General features: G+C 34.0%; 3 protein-coding genes across 4 annotated transcripts; 2 read left to right on the forward strand and 1 right to left on the reverse strand.

The window, feature by feature from the left end:
- Positions 1-1,359: 1,359 nt before the first annotated feature.
- Positions 1,360-4,130, reverse strand: LOC114736935 (uncharacterized). The gene is made up of 5 exons (XM_028924818.1): positions 3,953-4,130; positions 2,458-2,572; positions 2,274-2,363; positions 2,091-2,189; positions 1,360-1,763 (listed from the first exon to the last, which is right to left on the reverse strand). The coding sequence occupies exons 1-5, from the start codon at positions 4,018-4,020 to the stop codon at positions 1,662-1,664; spliced, it is 474 nt and encodes a 157-aa protein (XP_028780651.1). The 5' UTR covers positions 4,021-4,130; the 3' UTR covers positions 1,360-1,661.
- Positions 4,131-5,987: 1,857 nt separating this feature from the next.
- On the forward strand, positions 5,988-8,378 carry LOC114736934 (uncharacterized). The gene is made up of 5 exons (XM_028924817.1): positions 5,988-6,154; positions 7,430-7,544; positions 7,642-7,731; positions 7,827-7,925; positions 8,010-8,378. Exons 1-5 carry the CDS (start codon positions 6,087-6,089, stop codon positions 8,109-8,111), a joined length of 474 nt encoding a protein of 157 aa, XP_028780650.1. The 5' UTR covers positions 5,988-6,086; the 3' UTR covers positions 8,112-8,378.
- A 923-nt stretch (positions 8,379-9,301) lies between these two features.
- On the forward strand, positions 9,302-19,007 carry LOC114736932 (actin-related protein 9). 2 transcript variants are annotated; one of them, XM_028924815.1, is made up of 20 exons: positions 9,302-9,419; positions 9,506-9,578; positions 9,731-9,840; positions 9,947-10,006; positions 10,115-10,180; positions 11,066-11,168; positions 12,025-12,233; positions 12,643-12,763; positions 13,356-13,420; positions 13,884-13,973; positions 14,510-14,560; positions 15,152-15,283; positions 16,044-16,133; positions 16,207-16,277; positions 16,408-16,607; positions 16,686-16,729; positions 16,812-16,861; positions 17,513-17,558; positions 18,062-18,112; positions 18,500-19,007. In XM_028924815.1, the coding sequence occupies exons 1-20, from the start codon at positions 9,417-9,419 to the stop codon at positions 18,641-18,643; spliced, it is 1,779 nt and encodes a 592-aa protein (XP_028780648.1). In that variant the 5' UTR covers positions 9,302-9,416; the 3' UTR covers positions 18,644-19,007. The 2 variants fall into 2 exon arrangements, with proteins under 2 accessions (XP_028780648.1, XP_028780649.1); XM_028924816.1 differs by lacking the exons at positions 9,302-9,419; positions 9,506-9,578; positions 9,731-9,840 and having other exon boundaries at positions 9,966-10,010.
- Positions 19,008-20,641: the final 1,634 nt, after the last annotated feature.

Below are 20,641 nucleotides of genomic sequence, written 5' to 3' on the forward strand. Positions count from 1 at the left end.
TTGCCAGCACATCATGGGCCACACGTTGTAATTTGTCCCGCTCATGCGCCGCTATAATTATCTGGCATTACGCCAGGCTAGTGGGGTCCACGCTCGCGTTGACGACTTGACGCACTGGGAAAGTGCCTTGTATATCGGTCTTGCCTTGACAAAATGCTACCTCCGCGCTTGATATAAAATCTCGTTTATTTTTATTTTATAAAATTTTAATTTGTTTTATCTCTTATATTTATATTTTTTTAAGATAGTCCTTCTAGTAATGATAGTTCTAGCCTACACACTTGATTAGTAAGGATATTATAGGAAAAACAACACATATTTATTACAAATGATTAACTTAATTTTTTTTTTAATTTTCTCAAATTAATCAACTAGCTTTTATAATTAGAATCAAAGGTAGTACTTAATATAAAAACTATTCAATTAATTTGATTAGATTAAAAAAATTAGATAAGTTAATTAATTATAAGAAATATAATATATTTTTTTAAAATGTCATAATCATCTTTTTTAATATTTCCTCTTCTTCTTCTACTTGATTATTTTTTAGAGAGTATCTATCGGAATAATTTAAAAAAATTAATAAATATGAAAAATAAATCTTATATTTAAAACCAAAATCCACTTAACAATTAGATCTTGTATTAAGAACTGGAGGAGTACTATATATTTAATCATTTAATTTTATATAAAATTTTAATTCATTTTCTTAATTTTAAAAAATATATTCTTAATCATTTAATTATAAAATCATTAATTTTAAATAATAATTTTTGTAACAATTATAATTATTTTAAAAATTAAACTTAATATGTTAATATTTAAAAACGTTTTATTAAAATCGTAATATTCTCATACAAAATTAATAAACAAGAAATATACTTTTATTTCTACAAAACACACTATTTATTGTATCGGATTATTTGTCATTTTCTAACGGGATTAAATGTGATAATCACACTCCATCTCCCGTGTATATTGTTGAAGTTTGTTTCTGGGCTTGAAGTTGATGAGCCCCGTGACCGGATATCAGATGGAAATGCGAAACTTGGACCAGGCAAATCATAACGATGATGGGGATCAAACTTTGGTCGTCCAATCAATATTTCGTAGACTGCTATTCCGTTGCGTGAGCTAATAACAGATAAATCAAATTTGACCATAAACTAGAAATAGCAAGTACAACGGAATTGAAAATTTTGAAAACATATAACCCAATAACGAGTTCATCTCAACTTCACTGAAACTGAAGATTTTTCGTTAAATATTGATCAGTGCATCTTGAAATTCTTAATGTCATTGGTCTAATGGTGAAAGATGCACACGTAGGAACGTTTCATAACCTTGAGACTCTAAAACTAGCAAAATGATTCATGCATTAATGTAGTGATGATGGGCAGGCAATATGCCACGGAATTTATAAAACGGGAGATACATAACGGACCTGAAAGTTAAGGCTGGTAAGAATACATGCACAACCATCAATAAAAGGAACACTATGATTTGACAAAACAAAAAAAATACACAGAGGAAACAGAAGTGGTAAAATTGTTTCTCAGTTCAGTAATTCCCCAGTTTTTTTCCCTCCCTTTTCTTTTGGCCTTTTGGGCACTAAAACTTGAGTCTTGGGACACAAGGAAACTATTCAGGCAGGAACTAATTCAAACAGTCTTATCTTTAGGAGCCTTCTTCCTCAGCTGCCGCCTAGGCATTGAATTCCTCATCCCTATATAGAAGAGCAATGCCCCAAACAATGCTAAACTCTGCAAATGCAACAACGTTGTTAATTCAACTGAGTCAGTGCCAGTTTATCAACTTCTCTAGAAAAATCAACGGACAACCCTTCAATGCAACTTTTGAATTTCCCATGACGTTTCACCGTTAGAAAACATATAGCATTCAAGTGAATCTTTCATTTTCACTCTCATAATTTAGATAAAGGCCATTATAGCCAAACATTTTCCATGTCAATGCAAAAAGCTATTCATCGCAAATATTCCAATGCATTTTATAAATAACATAAGAAAACATAGACAAAAACCAGTTGTTATCATTGATCAGAATTGCAAGTTATAAATTGAGATACCAACCTGGGTAAACTTGAGAAAATGCTCAGTAAATTCTTTTGTCTCAACGTCGTAGTTGTAGAAGTCACATAACAAGGGAGTAAAAATTGCTTGATGCAAAAGCTGCCCCAAAAAAAAAATAAAATCAGAGCACGGTTTTGTCTTCCAATCGATTAGTTATGGTGATGAGTTAAACAGGCAACAGACCAGAAGATAAGCTCCCAGGGAGTTGCCAAAGATAAACAAAGGACCCCCAACTCCTTTCAGGAAAATTGAAACAGAGATTAAATCTTTAACCTGGTGGGAACAGTAGCAAAGATAAGGATTTGTCCATAATGAAAAACCAACTATCATCTTAACTTCAGCTTGATAGATGTAAATGCATTCTCACTTCAATTTTAGGCAACTTAATCCCAGCGTGAGTTGAGACATGATTTGAAAAGGCATGAAATTTTGGTTCCAAGGCTTGGGCAGCTGGTCCACCATCCTTACCAAAGTCATTGAACCTATTAAAATGAAAAAAGGAACAAAATAACCACACACAAAAAAAAAAAAAAACCGAAGTATGAAGAGGAGTTTTTCAAGAAAGCCAAGGATGATTTGACACAAAACAAGATAATGAGTCATAAACACAACTATGATTATTCCTTAACTTGGTAAAACAAACAAATGGTGTCTTAAAGGTCTATTGCTTGTAGGTTTTAAACAGGGCAATGGGCATCCTAGGTTGAAAATATAAAACACCCAGTGGATTGGAGATCTTTATATGATAAATGAAAGTTATATGAAATGAAAACAGATGATGAAAAGAAACATTAACGTTTCAAATACAATTGGACATATCCACTTAACAACTCAAGTACACGTCAGTTACAACAGAAAACAGCACATCACATTTTAGTATTTTACCAAGATGTAAGAAAACAACAAGTATAAAAAGCACAAATTATGCTTGGCTTTTAATTTAAAAGTTAGGCATATTGACTACAGAGGCATATAACTTTCGCTGTGGAATTATCCTAAATGAGCTAAAAGCGTAAAAGAAGGTTCGACACTTGCGTTGCCCATACAGTTCTCTCAAAATTGTCATCTCACATTACAGAGTATAGGATACAATGATATTTAAAAAGCTTATCTTCAATTATTAATTTAACTTCATTTTTTTAATATAGCTCTTATTATAAATTTTCTATGACATCTATTAAATTGAATAATATGTTACATTATTTTACCCGGTTTCGTTATGTATGTAGAGATATACCCAATCAAACTATAGAACCAGAAAATGTTCCTTTCGGTGAAATAGTGTAGGAGAAAAGAGGTGTGCTGGAGTGAGTGAGTAAAGGTGCCCCGGAAAATAATTTTAAGCGCATAAGCTTTAAGTATGATTATTCTGAAAATATTTTGTCAGAGAATCTCCACTTTATCACCAGCATCCTCCAGGCATAAGTCGGAGTAAAGGATTTGAAACAACAAGACCGAAACCCTACGCCCATTGGCAAATAAAGCAACCGAGCTTTAAATATATAGTCATAACATGGTAGGGGAAAAAAATCACCATTTACACGACAACCGTCCAATCCCAAACATCAGCCGACACCTAGAGTCAGTGTTGATTCCTTCGCTTCATATGAATCAGTGTTGTGCAAATGGGGGGGGGGGAGATCAGTGGCGATCCTACTCTAGAACTTATGCACAATTCTGACACTACGAACCCCAAAAGTTGAACTAGATTTACTTGACATGCAAGATATAGTTGTTTTTTTTTTAAAAAAAGATAATAAGAAGAAACTTCGTTTTGCGACAATTTTCCGAGGAATCAAGCAAAGTAGCTACCAGAGGAAACAGAGAGACCGAAGAGAAGAGGAGAACCGAAGAAGGCTTACTCTTGCCAGGCAGATGCTATGAAGAGAGAAGCGAAGAGGACTCTTCCGACAAATGAAGTGAAGGCCATGGATGTTGAGAGCGAGATCACAGGAAGGAGCCACAGAAAATTCAAAGTGAAGGGTGTGACCCTTTCGAAAAGAAAGAGGGAGAAACTGTTAAAAAGCCTCAGACCGAGTTGATGACAGCCGACGGCGTCGTTTACTGAACCGCAAAATCTGGCAACAGGTGCGAATAGGAATAACAAAGGTACTCGCTCCCGATAGCTGACAACCGTGGACCTGGAAGCGATTGTTGGCACGTGGCGTTCGACGAATGCGAGGGTTTGGTCTTGAATCGTTATCTAAAACTAGATTGTCTGAAAAAATCGAGAATAACAGTATAATGTTTCGAGCATTTTGGATTTTAATAAATACTACTACTCCTCTGGTCCTTAGTATAAGACTCATTTAACTAATTTGATTAGATTAAAGAAGTTAGGTAAGTTAGTTAATTATAAGAAAAGTGACACATTTTTCCTAAAACACCATAATCATCTTTCTTAATACCCCTCTCCCTCTTTTACTTGATTATGGTTTAAGGAGTATCTATAGGAATAATTTAGAGAAAATGGATAAATATGAGAAATGGGTCTTATATTTAGGATCAAAATCAATTCAAGAATTGGGTTCTATATTAAGGATCGGAGGAGTATTATATTCATGATTTGTTTCCCGGGTTCTTTGTTCCTTTTTTCCAATTTTCTTTATACCAGTATGTATAAATTCATGCATAAAAACTAAATAAACTGAATTATTTAGAAATGATAAGTGTAATTAATTAATCTATAATGATGAACATCAATACTCAATATCAGATAAAATAAGATAGGATGATGAGACTCATGTTCACTCCATGTAAATGTACCGTGCAATCCAATTTTGCAATGAAATTTACATTCCACCTTTTTAGATATGTTAAAATCATCTCAATTATCTTGAGAGTCTTAAAAAAAATAATCTTTTTTAAAGAAGAGAAATCCTTAGCTTCAAAGTTTGGACTAATAATTCAAGATATAGCAAAGAAAAGATAAAAAGAAGCACATGAAGCCCATCTTGAAAGTAATTATACCGATAATTATTTTATTGGCAGTGACGATGAATGACAATTCTTCGATTTTATCTGGCAGTAGAGAAAAGGAAATGAAATCATGTTTTCGCTCAAAGTTCTGACCAAGCACATCCTCACGTTTTTGCCAAAGAACAAAAAGAAATGCCTGAAATCGGGAGTGAAGAAGAGGAAGACATTTATTAAGAGATTAAAAGAGAAACCAAGTGGCGGTGGATTGGATCTAAAGAGATGTGAAGCACCTTTTGGTTACAGAGAATAAAGACAATGAACAATCTTTCTTCGTATGAAGCTAAACCAGACATTAGCATCAGTTCGAGCAGACTAAAACTGTACTGTCAGATCGGCCAGGGTGGAGATCCCTGCTTCCACATGCAACTTAAACACCGCATCACACAAGTTACCAATTTTATTACACAAGCAAAATTAAAACCTCAGTCATGTGGCATTGAAGATATGAGAGAGATCCAAGTGGAAGACAATATATTGTGCTCAGGCAAGAATAATTTATGTTGGCAAAAAAAAAGAAAAGAATAATTTAGTATGAACTATTATGACTGATGCAATGTGCTTAGCGTGCTGTGACTTGATTATGATTAAGATTAGTAGAGAATAATAAGGCTTAGAAGATCAGCTAATGTATCAGAGTGGCTGCTGATGAATAGCAACCAATGATCAAGACAGCTATGGCAGACTAAATTATTGGTATAATTAGTGTCAGATATGCTTGTTTAATTTGTTTTCACCCACCTTCCTCATTGATTCTTAAGCATTATTTTCAATATACGGGTATACGCAACTGTATGTACAGGAAGAAAAAGATCATTCAATTCTTACTTTTTCATTAATTTTAATACTAAGAATTTAAATTTTAAAAAAATTATAGTGCGGCCCTTATACATTGATACTTTCTTGACTCGCACCTTCTCTCCCTCTCTAGTCTCTCCCTTTGCTTTACTTCGTCCTCGCGAGCTCCGTGTTCTGGAAGCTCAGATTCTCTCTCGCCCACTCCGCACAAAGGGAGAGAAAATGGGGTTCTTCTCCTTTCTGGGTCGTGTCCTCTTCGCTTCCGTCTTCATCCTCTCCGCATGGCAGATGTGAGTTTATCTTCTAGATCCCTCTGTTTCTTTTCCCTTCACACTATAAAGACTTCCATCATCATTATGCTTCTGTTTTGCAAACTCAAGTGATCTTTTTTAAGTTGTTTTTCTATCTTGTATTGCCCATGAAATTAACTGAACTTTCAAGACAACGCAGTATCATGCGATTTGAATTTGCATACAGACACATGCCTGTGCGTTGTTTAGAGTTTGTTGAAATCAGCAGGGCTACTTGATCTCTTAGTATTACTTGTTTGTTGGTCGTCTTAACATAAAGTTTTACTCTTTTCGCTTTTCACCCTCGTGATGTTGATAAAATTGAACGCGAGGGCCTTTTAATCGTGGATGAATATGAGCGATTCATATGCACTCTGAAATTTGAAATCTAAATTTGACGATAAAATATGGACATAGTGTTGTTGTTCATATGCTTTTTGTTTCTTCCACTCATCTCTTGCATTACCGAAGCAGAAATTACTGAAAGTTCTCAATTTTGCTCAAGTACCAAGACTGTGATGCCAAGTTAGCTGCTGGCCAGGAACTGAGATAGATTAAATTCCAAACTCATGATCCTGAACAATTTTGTAGACATTGATGTTCTGCTAAATTTTAGATATGAGGTCTTTATTGTCTTAGCCACTGTTTGGTACGAGGGAAATGAAGGAGAAGGGAGGGAAAATTTTTTTTAATGAGCTCTATTTTTTGAAATTTTAATAAAAAGAAGGATTAATATAAAAGAGTAATAAAAATTAATTAAAACCTTTGGAGAAGTGGGGTTTTGAAATTTTAATAAAAAGAAAAATTAAGATAAAAGAGTAATAAAAATTAATTAAAAGCTTTTAACCCCATCTTTTCAATTTTTTAAATTGAGCTTATTAAAATTTTCTCCTCCCCTTCCCTCCTCTCATTTTTCCTCTTACCAAACGGACCCTTAAGAACCTGTTACTTTATTGACATTTCAGCAGCCTATAATGCAGTTGTAACTATTTGTCTCTGGAATATTGTCTGTTGGTAAATCATCGGGTCATGATTTATACAAGTACTCAGCTGATGCGTCAGTGCATTCACAAAATTATACCCCATGAAATGTTATGCTGTTTACATTTGACAATGAACTGATTAATGAAGGAGCAGAATATCTGTTTAGCTGACTGCCTATGTATTAATGTACCAAGCTAATATAGCTGGATGGTGAGTTAGTGACAATACTAACGAAGCAATATTATAATTGTTTAGTAACTCTGCATTAACAGAGCCTGTATAAATTGCTAGGTATAATGAATTTGATGTCAATGGCGGCCCTACTGCAACAGAATTGATTCCCAAGCTCACAGTTGTAAAGAAAAACTTATCTTCCAAATTGGGGGTCGTGATGAGAGATATTGATGTAAGACCACTTCTTCGTCTATTGTTTAAGTAGTGGTAATTGAGTTCAATTTTCACTTCCTTTGTAGTTGCCTTTCTGATCAAGACATTAAATACAGGTTCGGCAGTTTGTTGCCACTGTTATATTTCTGAAGGGGGTTGGAGGTGTTCTCTTTGTGTTTGGAAGTTCATTTGGGTCTTTCCTTCTGGTAAGGGTCTAATCTCATAGCTTAGGAGTGCTATGAAATGTACTTTTTCAGGCATCTATGAATCCAGATTGAAAATTTGCTCTCTTTGTTTGTAGTTATCGCAGCTGGCTCTCACCACTCCCCTTCTGTATGATTTCTACAACTACAGACCAAACACACCTGAATACAGTCTGCTGCTGAATGAGTTCATGCAGGTCTGTGCTGGCTGTTAATGCATGTATTTTTGAGTTATGATTCCATCCTGCGTGATAACTTAGTAGGTTTTCTTTTTGTGGCAGAGCACAGCACTTTTTGGCGCTTTGCTGTTCTTTATAGGGATGAAGAACTCTATTCCCAGGAGACAACTCAAGAAGAAGGCCCCGAAGACAAAGGAATTTTAGGCATTGGGAGAGATGTACTTGTGTTTCCAAAGAAAAACTCGTGAAAAAATCTACTAAGTTGCAGCTTCAGATCTTTTACTGTCTTTAGATTTTTTTTTTTTTTTTTTAGGCCTCGTCTTCTTTCCTCCTTTTATCGTCTTCTTGTTTTATTTTTTTCACTACTTCATATTGGACTCTTTGGAGCAGTTAATTTAATATAAATATTTCTGAAGAACATATTTACTTTGACAGTTGAACATAATTTAATGGACATGCTGTCAACTTTTCTGCTATCAGTAGCAGTTTTCTTCTTTTCTGGAATCTGGATGCCTACCATTTATGTTAATTTTAAATTATTTAAATTTAATATTTGTTCTCCGTATTGCTTTTAAACCATAATTCATAAGAACCTTGTGATACCAAATTCAAACGGGAAAAAAAAAATCCTTATTTCATTTGTGGTTTCACTTAATTCATCATATTTTCTGTCGCTTCAATGCTAATACGAATTTGAGATGGATGTAAGCGACGGTGGAATTTATCGGAACTAATATTAATATTTACCATGAAAATCTGCACTAAATTATATTTATTTTATGGATTATGAAAAATATGATGAGAAAATTATTCATAAATGCTTGCTTGGAAAATTAGTTGGTCATCAATCTCATATTCATCTTATGTTTAAAAACATATAACATTCTGGTCAAAAAAAAAAAACATATAACATTGAATTCAGGAACCATTAAACGATTAATCCTCTAAATAGATATTTATGGACAATTTTCCTTAACATAATTTAATACATTTTGTGTTATGAAAAGCAAAATGTATGTTCAAAAATTATATTTTATTTTTTTATCGACAGTGATGATATTAATATTTAACGTGCAAGAGTGTTTAAATTAATTTTTTAAAATTAAATTTATAGCGAATGAAGTAAATATATTAAAAAAAATTTCTTAATTTACATGAAAGTACTAAGAAACTGAAGGCTGAAAACTACTTTTAAGAATCAAATTTTAAAAAGTATATATTTTGAGTTTTCTAAATTTATTATTTATACATCTCAATTTTACTGTTGAATCATTTTTTTTTTTGATTGAAGACTGTTGAATCATTAATTACCTGCTAAAATGACATAAATTCATAAGCGTATGGCTTTAAAAAAAACAACGCTGGAGAACCATGAACCCCAAACTGTCCCTCTTCCTTCTGCATCTTTGTTGTTCTTTGTCCATGTCGACAAGAACCTAAATTAACTGAATAAAAACTAACCGATAACAACCGGACAAACGAAACTCTCAAGTCCTGCTTTCCTTAGCAATGGTAGTGGTCTTTCTCTTGGTATGCGACTTCAGAATTATTCCTGCTTTGTTTTCACTGATACATTTAGGTCTGCTCTCATGTCACAGGATTACCTAAAATCCGCGGTTCCTTCCCAAATAATGTCAGAACGAGGCTACAATTTGGTTGTTATAAACCCAGGTATGCAAAATCCCTCCTTTCACAAAACCCATGCGCCTTATTGTCTCTTAGTTGTTATATTCCAGCTGACACCGAAATATCGGATTCTAGCATAAACCCCATGTGGTTAATCACTTTCAGCTGAGTAATTTTGCACCTCTGTTGATACTTAGGTTCTGCAAATATCAGAATTGGCCTGGCTTCACAGGATATTCCTTTTAATGTTCCTCATTGCATTGCTCGCCATACTAAGCAAGTTCCTAAGAGGAATGTTATGGATCAGGTTTTATGATCATTTCACAATGTTGTGGTTAATGATAACTTTGTCTTTAATTTAAATATTTTTGTTTTTCATAAAATTTTTAACTTCAACTATTCTTTGCCTTTAGATGCTTAATAATCAAATTACCACTGCACAGCACATGGAGCGGGAGAAGGCTTATGATGTTGTAAGTGATGAAACATTTTGATATATAACTTTCAAATTACTTCTGTTTACCTATATTGATCTCTTTTTTGTTCTCGTGGCTATCATTTTCACTTTGGGGGAAAAAAAGATTGCTTCTCTGTTGAAGATACCGTTTCTGGATGAAGAGGCGCCTAGTAACACTTATTCTCGCAAGGTAAATGGAATGTCTTGTTCATTATTCAATTCCTTCAAGACATTGAATGCTAGGTAGGGCTGTATCCTGTGGCAGACTTTTGTGCATTGCTCTATTGAACAATTCGAACAGATGACGAGTGATAGACTGCAGAGAGTAGACATATAAATTATCAACATATTAGTCATTAGAGTTATTATATATTCCTATTTCTAAATAAAATAAGGAATGGGCATGCTTTGGTGCACTCTTGTTCTTCAATTATTATCCTGTTTTACTTCTAATTATACAAATGTGAGTCTTCAGATATGTTGAATGTATGTTGTTTGGATGTCATGCCTGAAGGTCAATAGGTAGTCAGGCACAAATCCCATTCTTTTTCATTCTGACTTGGCCACAATGAATGAGCATCACGTAGCTGTTCTTTTTTTTTTTTTTTTTTTTTAAAGAAGCAAAACCAAGCTGTCAAAACTGGAAAATTAAAGATAAAGAGGCAAAAGAACAGTGATATGCATTGCGAGAGAATTTGGCACTATATCAGTTTTAGGGATCACATCGCTATAGCAGATAAATAAGTAAATTTAACTACTAAGGAACTCTGTAAGATTCATGACAGGATTGGGGATCCATGATATCAGAGACTTAGTTATTTTTACCTCTAGCAGTCTTGACAAATGCTCAAGTTTTGATGTGGCTTCAGCCACGATCACACATTCACCTGAATGCATGCAGGCTTTCTTGTGTGCTATTGGCTAGCATATGAATTGTATTGAAGTTTCTTCTTCTTTTTCCAGCTCTTTTTGTGGATATTTTCTATTTAGAATACATGTCTGGAAGGGAGCCATTTTTTTTTTAAGCTGTTAAATTAGTACTAACATTATGAATCTCAATGTACTTAATGTCCAGATGGGACGAGTTGATGGACATAATTCACAGAGTAGAGGGAAGGATTTAGCCTTAAGTTGGACTAACGTCTATGAAGAGGCCTCTAGTTCGGTGTCAGAATTAGGTAAAAGGAAATGATTTTTTTTGTTTTTTTGCACCTTGTCAAGTAGCTTGTTTGATATTCATTTTTATATTTTTTTTTCTCATGCATATTTTATGTTATCTGGCATTTGATTCATTTCATGGCAAGCATACGAGTACCTACTATGAGCTGGCAGCAATGTTTGGAAATATCATTCATGCTGGAGCAGATGCATTGCATGTCTTATAAAGTTTTCTAATGGCTATGTGAAAATATAGGAGCCGGTTCAGGAAAAATCCCTCTTTTTTTAGTTGGTTATATTTATTGAAATGTTAAAACTTGCTTTATTTTGTCTATTTCCCGTCTTTGTCTGGCTTTGTTGCTTTTCTAGTTAGAACTGAATTTTTCAATTGGATTTCGTTCAAGCAGAATTTAGAAATTAAGAATCATCATTTGAACGTCAGTTACTTTTAGATTGCTATTTCTAGATGACAATTATTTGCGTAGTCATATATTTACATAAACCTTTTAACATTAAATTCTTTTGCAAATATAAATACATATATTCATTTAATCCTCACTTGGTGTTTTAGTTGGAAAGTATGTTGATTTGACCCCCTTATATGTAAGAATTAAGAAATGCATTAATTAAATGCCTTAAGGTTGTATAATTTGATGGACCCGTGAACAAATTGATTTGAAAATAGTTTGAGTTTTTTTTTTGGAGGAATTTGTAATGCTATACTTTTGTTTCTAGTCATTAGTGATTTAGGAATTGTGGTTGGCAGTGAGATTTCATCTGACGATCTGTATGAGAGCATCTTGAAGTCCCAATTCAATGTTTATTTTTTTGTGATATCAATTAGCGTATGTAATGTTTACAAACATGCAATTGCAGAGGCTTCAATGAGTAAAGATGATACTAGTGAACCCTTGGACAAAAAAGAAGGTATAAATTCAATGGAACCTGATGCAAACAAACCAAAATACAGAGATTTCATTTGTGGTGAGGAAGCATTAAGGATATCTCCTGCTGAGCCATACTGTTTATGTCGTCCAATCCGCAGGGGACACTTGAATATCTCACAATATTATCCAATGCAGCAGGTATTTCTCACTAATGGATGAAATGATAATCAATGGAAGTCACTTATATCATACATAGACCTTTCAGTAAATGGCTGTGGAAAAAGAAATATGTACAAGTTTCATGATATTGTAAATGTTAAGGGGGCCATCATATCATACTGTAATGTTTTACATGATAGTAATAGCGCTTTTGGATGCAGCATGGCATTAATTTTCTTAAATATGAAAATTGGGTGACCATATCTGCTGCCTGCCAATTCCTGCAAAGTTTATGGTTAACATTTTACTTGGAGTTTCTGCTTTGTGATGTACTTTAATGTGTTATGCTTTGATGTGACACATTATAAACAGGCTTCATTATGATTAGTAAAAACAAAGGGGAAAGGAATTTATTTTACCTTTTGGCTCCAACATGGATATTGTACAGGTACTTGAGGACCTGCAAGCTATTTGGGATTGGATTCTCATAGAGAAACTGCATATTCCTCACAATGAGAGAAACATGTATGCTGCTGTTCTTGTGGTGCCAGAAACATTTGATAATCGTGGTATTTAGAACCTGTCAATTTTTTATAGCTGTAGAATGTTTCATCTTTTCTTATCAGACATGCATGTTACATTTAATTTAGATTTTTATGGAAAATAAAGTAGAACGAAATAACTAGTCCTCCATTTAATAATATGGGCTATTATATGTAAAACTTAAATGGGGGGATTCCCATTCCACTTGAGTGCCATCAGATGATGTCAGAGTCAGTGGTTGGCAGCTCCGAAATTTGAGGATTTTGACTGATAAGCAATACAAAGACAAGTGAAGTGCTGTCAGTGTCAGCTTTCCAAGTGGCATTATAATCTTGCATTTTACATTTACCAAACTTCATTATTTATATCATTCAAGTAATGCTTCCCTGGATAAGTGATGAGAAATTTCTACATTGCATCGATGAGATAATTGTTTGGTAATTCATATGCTTTAGGATCCCGTCTGAGTTGAATAAAAGGAAGATAATGATTAGGATCTTTAAGGGGGACAATGCCATCTCTTTCCCTCTTAAATTTTGAAGCATGCAGTTCTCTTAGAAGTAATATCTTCATGCTTCTACTATATTAATTTTGTATTTTGTTTGTTGCTGGAAGCAGAAATAAAGGAAATGTTATCTGTAGTGCTGAAAGACCTTGGGTTTGGCCTAGCTGTAGTACACCAGGTATGGCTTTTTATTGTAATGTTATAATTTACATGCTGAATGTGGGGCCAAAGTTCTATTATTTTGATCATGATCATCAGTTATAACCAATTTTCTTTCGGCAAGATTCTGGAATGTCTAAAACCACATTTTAAAATGTTCCTAGAGTTATCACTAAGAGAAGTCACATGATATTATTTTTAAATATGAGCCTTGATACAGATCTGATGATTAGCCTTCATTCCCATCACTTTCGCTATAAGTTGTGTTTCAGTAGATTTGTCACGAATGAATTTAGGGCTTTCTGGCTTTATGATTCATATTCTGATATCTATTTTCTATGTGAATTGATATATCGAATATCCTCATGCATTCAAATACTTGAATGATATCTGTGATTGGCATCATAGTTGCCTTCTTCCATTGTCTTTAAGTACATAGTTTACCATTAGTTTCTGACCATGTTATGAAATTGGTTGACCAGGAAGGTCTTGCTGCAGTTTTTGGAAATGGATTATCAACAGCATGTGTTGTGAATATTGGTGCTCAGGTGACATCAGTAATTTGCATAGAGGTAAGTGTAATTTATTTGTCTCTTTTATCGTCTACTTTTCACAGCACAAGGCATTTGTCATCAAGTTTAGTGTGTGATATAATCTATAAGAGCAAAATCCATTTTGTTATCCTTAAATAACTAAAAAGATAAGGGGAAGCTGTAGTGACTATGGATTAGCAGTTCCCTGATCAACTCATGCTAGTTATCTTTATTGCAATCCTGGTCATTTTCAAAATTTGTGCCATATTATTTATTACTTTAATATGGACAATAGTTGCCTGCTTGTCTGAATAATATTTTTCGTTCTTTAAGATATTGAACTTTTTCCCATAATTTTGTGTGATTTGGTTCCACTGATTTTTTCCCCCCCTTAACTGGCCACTGACAACATCGTTAAGCTCTAGCATATGCCAATAATTAACCATTTATTTAACTTTTCTCCATGTTTGTTAGCAGTTCTAACTCCTTTTTGATATTGAAGAACTAGATGATGACTAATTTTGGGGGATTAATGTTTCTTCTCAACTCACCCTCCCCCTTTCTTTTTGGTTCAGGATGGAGGTGCTCTACCTTTAACTGGGAAAACTTTACCTTTTGGAGGCGAGGTATAAAGCCTGGTTTAATACTTCAACTCATATCTGATCTTTCAAAGTAGTTTAGCAAGTATTATTTTGTTACTGATAATATTGTATAAATCAAGAGAGAAGTAGGATGGCCTGCTTCCTACACGAAGATACGCTTAGTCACAATATCTTGTCATCATTTCCGTGCTGCTATACAGACTTCAGTGTCCATTCACTTTGAAATCCTTGAATTTTCTTGTCTAAAATGTGTGTGAAGTACGAACATTTGACACACTGACCCACCTTTATTGCCGTGTCAAAGAACTACTTGATCTGTAAGATACTCTATGTACTTCATTCCCGGGGGGGGGGGGGATTAACAATAGCATTTTTCAGGCTAGCAATGTGAGTTCTGGAATCTGTGATATTTATTTTTTTAAAAGAAGTCCTAATCATCCTTTCTGGTTTGTCTCCCTTTTGTGCAATCATCATTTGTTGGTGGTTTAGTTGTCCTTTTGCAGTTTTTGGCTATTGCATATCATACCTTACATTCTGTATTCCGAGTTTTGTTTTCTTTGCTACTATTTCAATATGTTACTCGTTTTTGTTCAAATGCTAACTTCATATTTCCAGGATATATCAAGGTGCTTTCTATGGACCCAGAGACATCACCAGAATTGGCCACAAATTCGCACAGATATTTTGACAAAACCTATAGATATGTTAATGTTAAACCGACTGAAAGAGACATATTGTGAAATCAAAGTGAGTTTGGTTACTTTAATCTCATTTAGCCGATATAATATATGCTTATGATGACATAAAATTATGATTTGTTTTACGTGTTACCACTTTTTATCTACTTAATTTTAAGGCACTTTTTTTGTTTTTTTAATAAAGAGGAGGTGATTTTTAATCTTCCACCTGTCCCGGAGTCCAAAAATCACCTTTACCTATTTTACATATTAGTTGAATAAACTAATGGAATTATACATTTATAAACTAAATATAAATCTTAAATTGGGATTTCTATTGTCAAACCTTTTTTTTTTTTAATATTTTTATATATCCTTTGTTTTTTCCATTCTTATCACTGCCACTTTCTCTGGTGTGGTCTTGGGTGGGACGAGATATTTTAAAACCTTTTCATCGTTAGCACTCTACCTTTTCTATTGGCATGGGATGACAACCACACAATTTCGTCTTTGATCCATGTTACAAGTGATTTGATAGAGTTTTACATTGGTTATTGAGGATCCGCCACAAAGTTGCTCCTCTAGGTGGGCTTAGGACTGACTATTGAACTTGGTTTAGGAAGAATGGGGCATGTGATGGACAATTAGTGTGTATGTCCACCACTGTTTTATTATCTTGTGGCCAAATTGTCCTGTTAGGAATAAGGCTTTTAATGATTAACTGTGGCATATTGAATGTGTCTGATGACTAAAACCGTCACACATGTGATGATGTCGCTTCTCTATACTTGGACTTTCTTCCAAACCTGGACTCTTTTTCTTTTCTACAGGAGGGGGAACTTGATTCTATTGCAGTGGTTCATTCATATGAAGATGGAATGCCACCTGGATCTCACAAGACAAAGCTTACTGCTCTTAATGTATGTCTCTTTTATTTACTTATTTTGCCTTTGGACAATGTTGTGCTGAGACTGTGCTGACTGTTGTTGCAAGGTTCCTCCTATGGGATTGTTCTATCCAATGCTTTTGGTTCCAGATGTGTATCCTCCACCACCCCGTTCTTGGTTAGTACATTCCTGACGTTCTTTTTTCTTTGTGATGTGAGCAAATTCGTGAACAACTTTTTTCTTTGTGATGTGAGCAAATTCGTGAACAATTATGCATTTAAGCAACTATACTGGTTTGCTCTGTTAGGTTTCATGACTATGAGGATATGTTAGAAGATCCGTGGCACATTGATTTTCCGCGAAGGCCTGATATGTCAGATACTTTCTATCCCAATGTTAATATTGGACTACCCATGTGGGATGGCTATCCAGTCTTTTCAGCCAAGCCAAAGAAAGAAGAAAAAGTCGGTCTGGCTGAGGCTATTACAAACAGTATTCTCTTAGCTGGTAATTGTTTTTCATTTTCTTTTGTTGTATATGCTTTAGTTTAAAGTCTCATTATACTGTTTGGTGTTGTATTCACAGGTCGAATAGACCTCCAGAGAAAATTATTCTGTAGCATACTATTGGTAAGTTTCAGACATTGAGCTTGATGTGTTAATGTGAATGTTACATGTTATCCGAAGGGATTGACTCATTTATTTGGTATAGACGGGTGGAGTTGCTTTGACAATTGATCTGGTTCCTGCAGTGGAGGAAAGGTTTGTTTTGATTCATTTTCTGCAAAATCAATTGGGCAACAATTAGCTGAGTGGCTTTGAACTATTTCCATCGGCAGTTCATTTTAATGTTATAAGTTAAAACAATGAAGAATAGTTGTTCATTAAGTGAGGAGGATAGTCACATGTAGTGAACCCGAAGTCAAAGATATGGTATGGGTAATTATGTGATCGTATCGTTGGTACAAATGCAAGTTTAGGAATAATCATTGTGTGCAACGTTGAGAATCTGCTGCTCTCCCTTCTTTCTCAACAATATCCCATGGGTTTTAGTCTTGAAATTGTGTTGTAAAAAGTGCAAACTTAGGAGCAATTAAAACAGAAAATTATTGTGTGCACCGTTGGGAATCTCCTGCACTTCTAGATTCTGGCTGATAACATAGGATCAAATAAAACAGAAAATAAAGGGTAAAGCAAATAATTTTTGAAATCCCACGATATCAGTGAATAAAATCAGAGAAAAGCAAGGTAGTTCTGCCGTTAATAACTGGGTTCAGTGGGCCAAGGATCACATTCACCTACTGATTCTTCGAACTATTTAACCAGGCTTTAAGGGAGATTGGTTTAATTTACCTTTTATGCTATTCTATGGTGTTTAATTGATGGATAAGTGGTGTGACGTTATTGTGACAGGGTTTTACATGCCATTCCTCCGAATGAAGCAATTGATACCGTGGAGGTTAGCTTTCTCATTCCAATTTCAATGTTATGGAACTAATTATTTATTTTTAAACAATAGATAGAACCACGAAACGTGATCAACTAGCATGGCACTAAATGTTAAGCTGACATTGTGACATATGATATTTATTTGAACATTATGTGAATTTCTTTCCCATTTATATCCAGCTAGTTTTCTTTGGGAAGTGGACCTGTGTAATGGAGTTCTGCAGTAGTTATTTCTTGTCTCATTGAACGAGTTTAACATAGGAAACACTCGTAAATCTTATTTTTGGAATTAGCTTTCACAATATCTGCAGAAGAAACTGCTTACCGAAAAAGAATTTTCAACAAGAATTTTTCAATAGATATTAGCATATAGTTCCGTCGCTACGAGTTTCTTAGGTGACCTTGTTAGCTTTTCCTTGAGTGCCTATCTTTCTGTGAAAATGAAGAGCTATTAACATACCATGATTTGACATGTTCCTGACATAGTATACTATGTCCTTTTCGTCTGCTTAGGTTTTACAATCAAGAACAAACCCAACATTTGCAGCATGGAAAGGCGGGGCGGTATGTTATATTTTGCACTTATCTTGATTTGCTTCTTTTTTTCAACTCTTTGTGCTCCTTCCTCTCTTCCTCTTCATGATTTTTTTTTTTGGGGGTTCTAAATTAAGCATTTCTTCTTTTTGACTATTAAATTATTCTAGTAGACTCTTCACTATATGAAAATTGTGCACGTTTCATGTTCCAATTCTTTTTTTCTCCAAAAAAGAATGCTTGCTATTTGGAGTTGGAAAATGCAAAAAGCGTGGCATTTGAAACTAAAGAAAATAAAATGAATTTGTTCATTAAGCATACTAGAAGTCAGAAAACGATGATCTTAGGCATTGAGGGAAAGTATTTGGGTCCATTTGACTCCTGATTATATATCTCACAAAGATATTGTCTCTACAGATTCTTGGAGTACTAGATTGTAGCAAGGATGGTTGGATACGTAGGGAGGACTGGATAAACAACGGAATGGACCCAGAGTTTGTCAGAAAATACAAGGATTCTTATTATCTTCAAGCTCAAGCTATGTGTTACATGAATTCTTGAAAGGCAGGTTATCCATGAATGATAATAGCAGCAGCAGGAAAGAAGCCATAAGCGAAGAATCAATGTTGGAAATCGGCTGCTCGAGTACTTGTTACTTTGTTCTCCTGACATTCTTTTCATCTGCTAGTCCTTTTACAATGAGTATCCTTTAGGCTTTGCCATCTCTAGATAGAGGTATGCCCAAAGGTCTGCGGTAAGGCTGGAAGAGCTGAGATTTTCTAAAGACCAACACTCTTGAGTAACAAAGATCACTAATTATGCATCATGAAAAAAAAAAAATCATCACTAATTATGTGTCTTCTGACATCACGTTTCAGATTTTGGAACTACATCTCCTTTTACGTGCATTTATCTCCTTATTGAATTCTCTTCGGAATGTATGAATGTAGCGACTTGTTCTCTACGATCTATGGTGGAATCGTGCAGTTGAGGAGCAAGCAATTATGAGAAATCATTGTATGGGAACTGATTTGCGCAGGTTAACAAATGCATAAAATTGGGTTTAAGCGTGGATCTATTGGTTTGACCATAAAGTTGTCTCCTTGCTCGTTTATAACCTTCTTCCCAACTTCGCCTGCAAGTATTTCGGTTGCCTGCCTCGGTCAAATGTTGAAACTTTTCTCACGTTTTTTCGTGGGACTTGTCTCTAAACCCCTCTGTTAAGTTTGGGTAAAAAGAACAGAAAGAAGCTTCTTCTTTTTTTTCCTCTCCCTTTCGGTTGTTTCACATGTTTAATTTGATCGAATAAACAAGACACCTTTTTTATTTATTTATTTTTTGGGTGGGGGTGGACATCTTTGAAGAAGGCGTGCAAATAAGTGCAGGACCAGAAAAAGCAGAGATTTGATGTAGCCATGCAATCATATATTTAAAGAAGGAGAATGTGTGATAAAGAGGAGTGGGGCAATGCATTATTTAGGTTGTTTTTTTATGCCTTGTGTAAAATTTGAAAAATAGGATATCGTCATTTGTGAATGATACAATTAATATAGTTTCTATTGTATATATTAATACATTTATTACATATTGATATCCATTTTTTAATTTAAAAATTATATATATTATTTATATTGTTGGGATAATAAGTATATATTACTTCCGATTCTTAATATAAGAACTAATTGACTAATTTAAATAAGTTAAGAAAATTAGTTAAATTAGTTGTTTATAATAAATGGATATTATCTTTTTTAAAATATTCTTGCTAATCAAGTGTATTGGTTAGAACTATCATTATTACAATAACTGTCTTGAAAAAAAAAGATAAATACAAGAGTCAAAATAGATTGGAGTTTTATATTTCGAATCGAAATAAAAGTCAAACGAACTCTTACTCCCTCTGTCCCTTATTATAATATCTAATTTTTTAAATAAGTTTGTTTTTTTTATAAGATTCTTTTTGAGTTTGTCTGAACATTTAATGTATTATTATCTATTTTATCATTAGTGTAATATATTTAATACTTTCTCTTTCTTCATTTATCTCACTATTACTCTCTCACATCTACCCATTTATATATAGGGGTATATTTGGAAAAAAAATTATATTTGCTACATATTAATTGCTTTTAACTAATTTTAACTATTTTCTTAAATCGCTCAATTTAATTAAAAAGATCTTATAATGAGAGACGGAGCAGTATATTAAAGACAAAATATAGTAATTACTTTCATGAGTAGGAAAATAAAGAGTAAAGAATGATACTCGAACCTAGTGAATACTGATCAGGCTCACAATTGTCTAGATGAATCATTATTGGCAAGGTAACATTCCCCCCACCTCCTCTTCACGTTTAATTGGAGGACTTAAACAGGATTCAAACATAATGTCGATCAAGTTAAGAAAGATAATTGACGAAAAATATTTTCCTACCAAATATTTAACGCAGCTGCGGAAGGTGTGATTAGGCAAGCACATCATCTGTTAATTTTCCTCCACAAAGTTAATATAGGAGTAGAACCATTGATATGTGCGTGTGATGTAGGGCATTAGTTTGT

This window comes from Neltuma alba, unplaced genomic scaffold (genome assembly GCF_004799145.2).
Source record: "Neltuma alba isolate B1F8T4 unplaced genomic scaffold, ASM479914v2 tig00013388_pilon, whole genome shotgun sequence".
Taxonomy (NCBI): Eukaryota; Viridiplantae; Streptophyta; class Magnoliopsida; order Fabales; family Fabaceae; genus Neltuma; species Neltuma alba.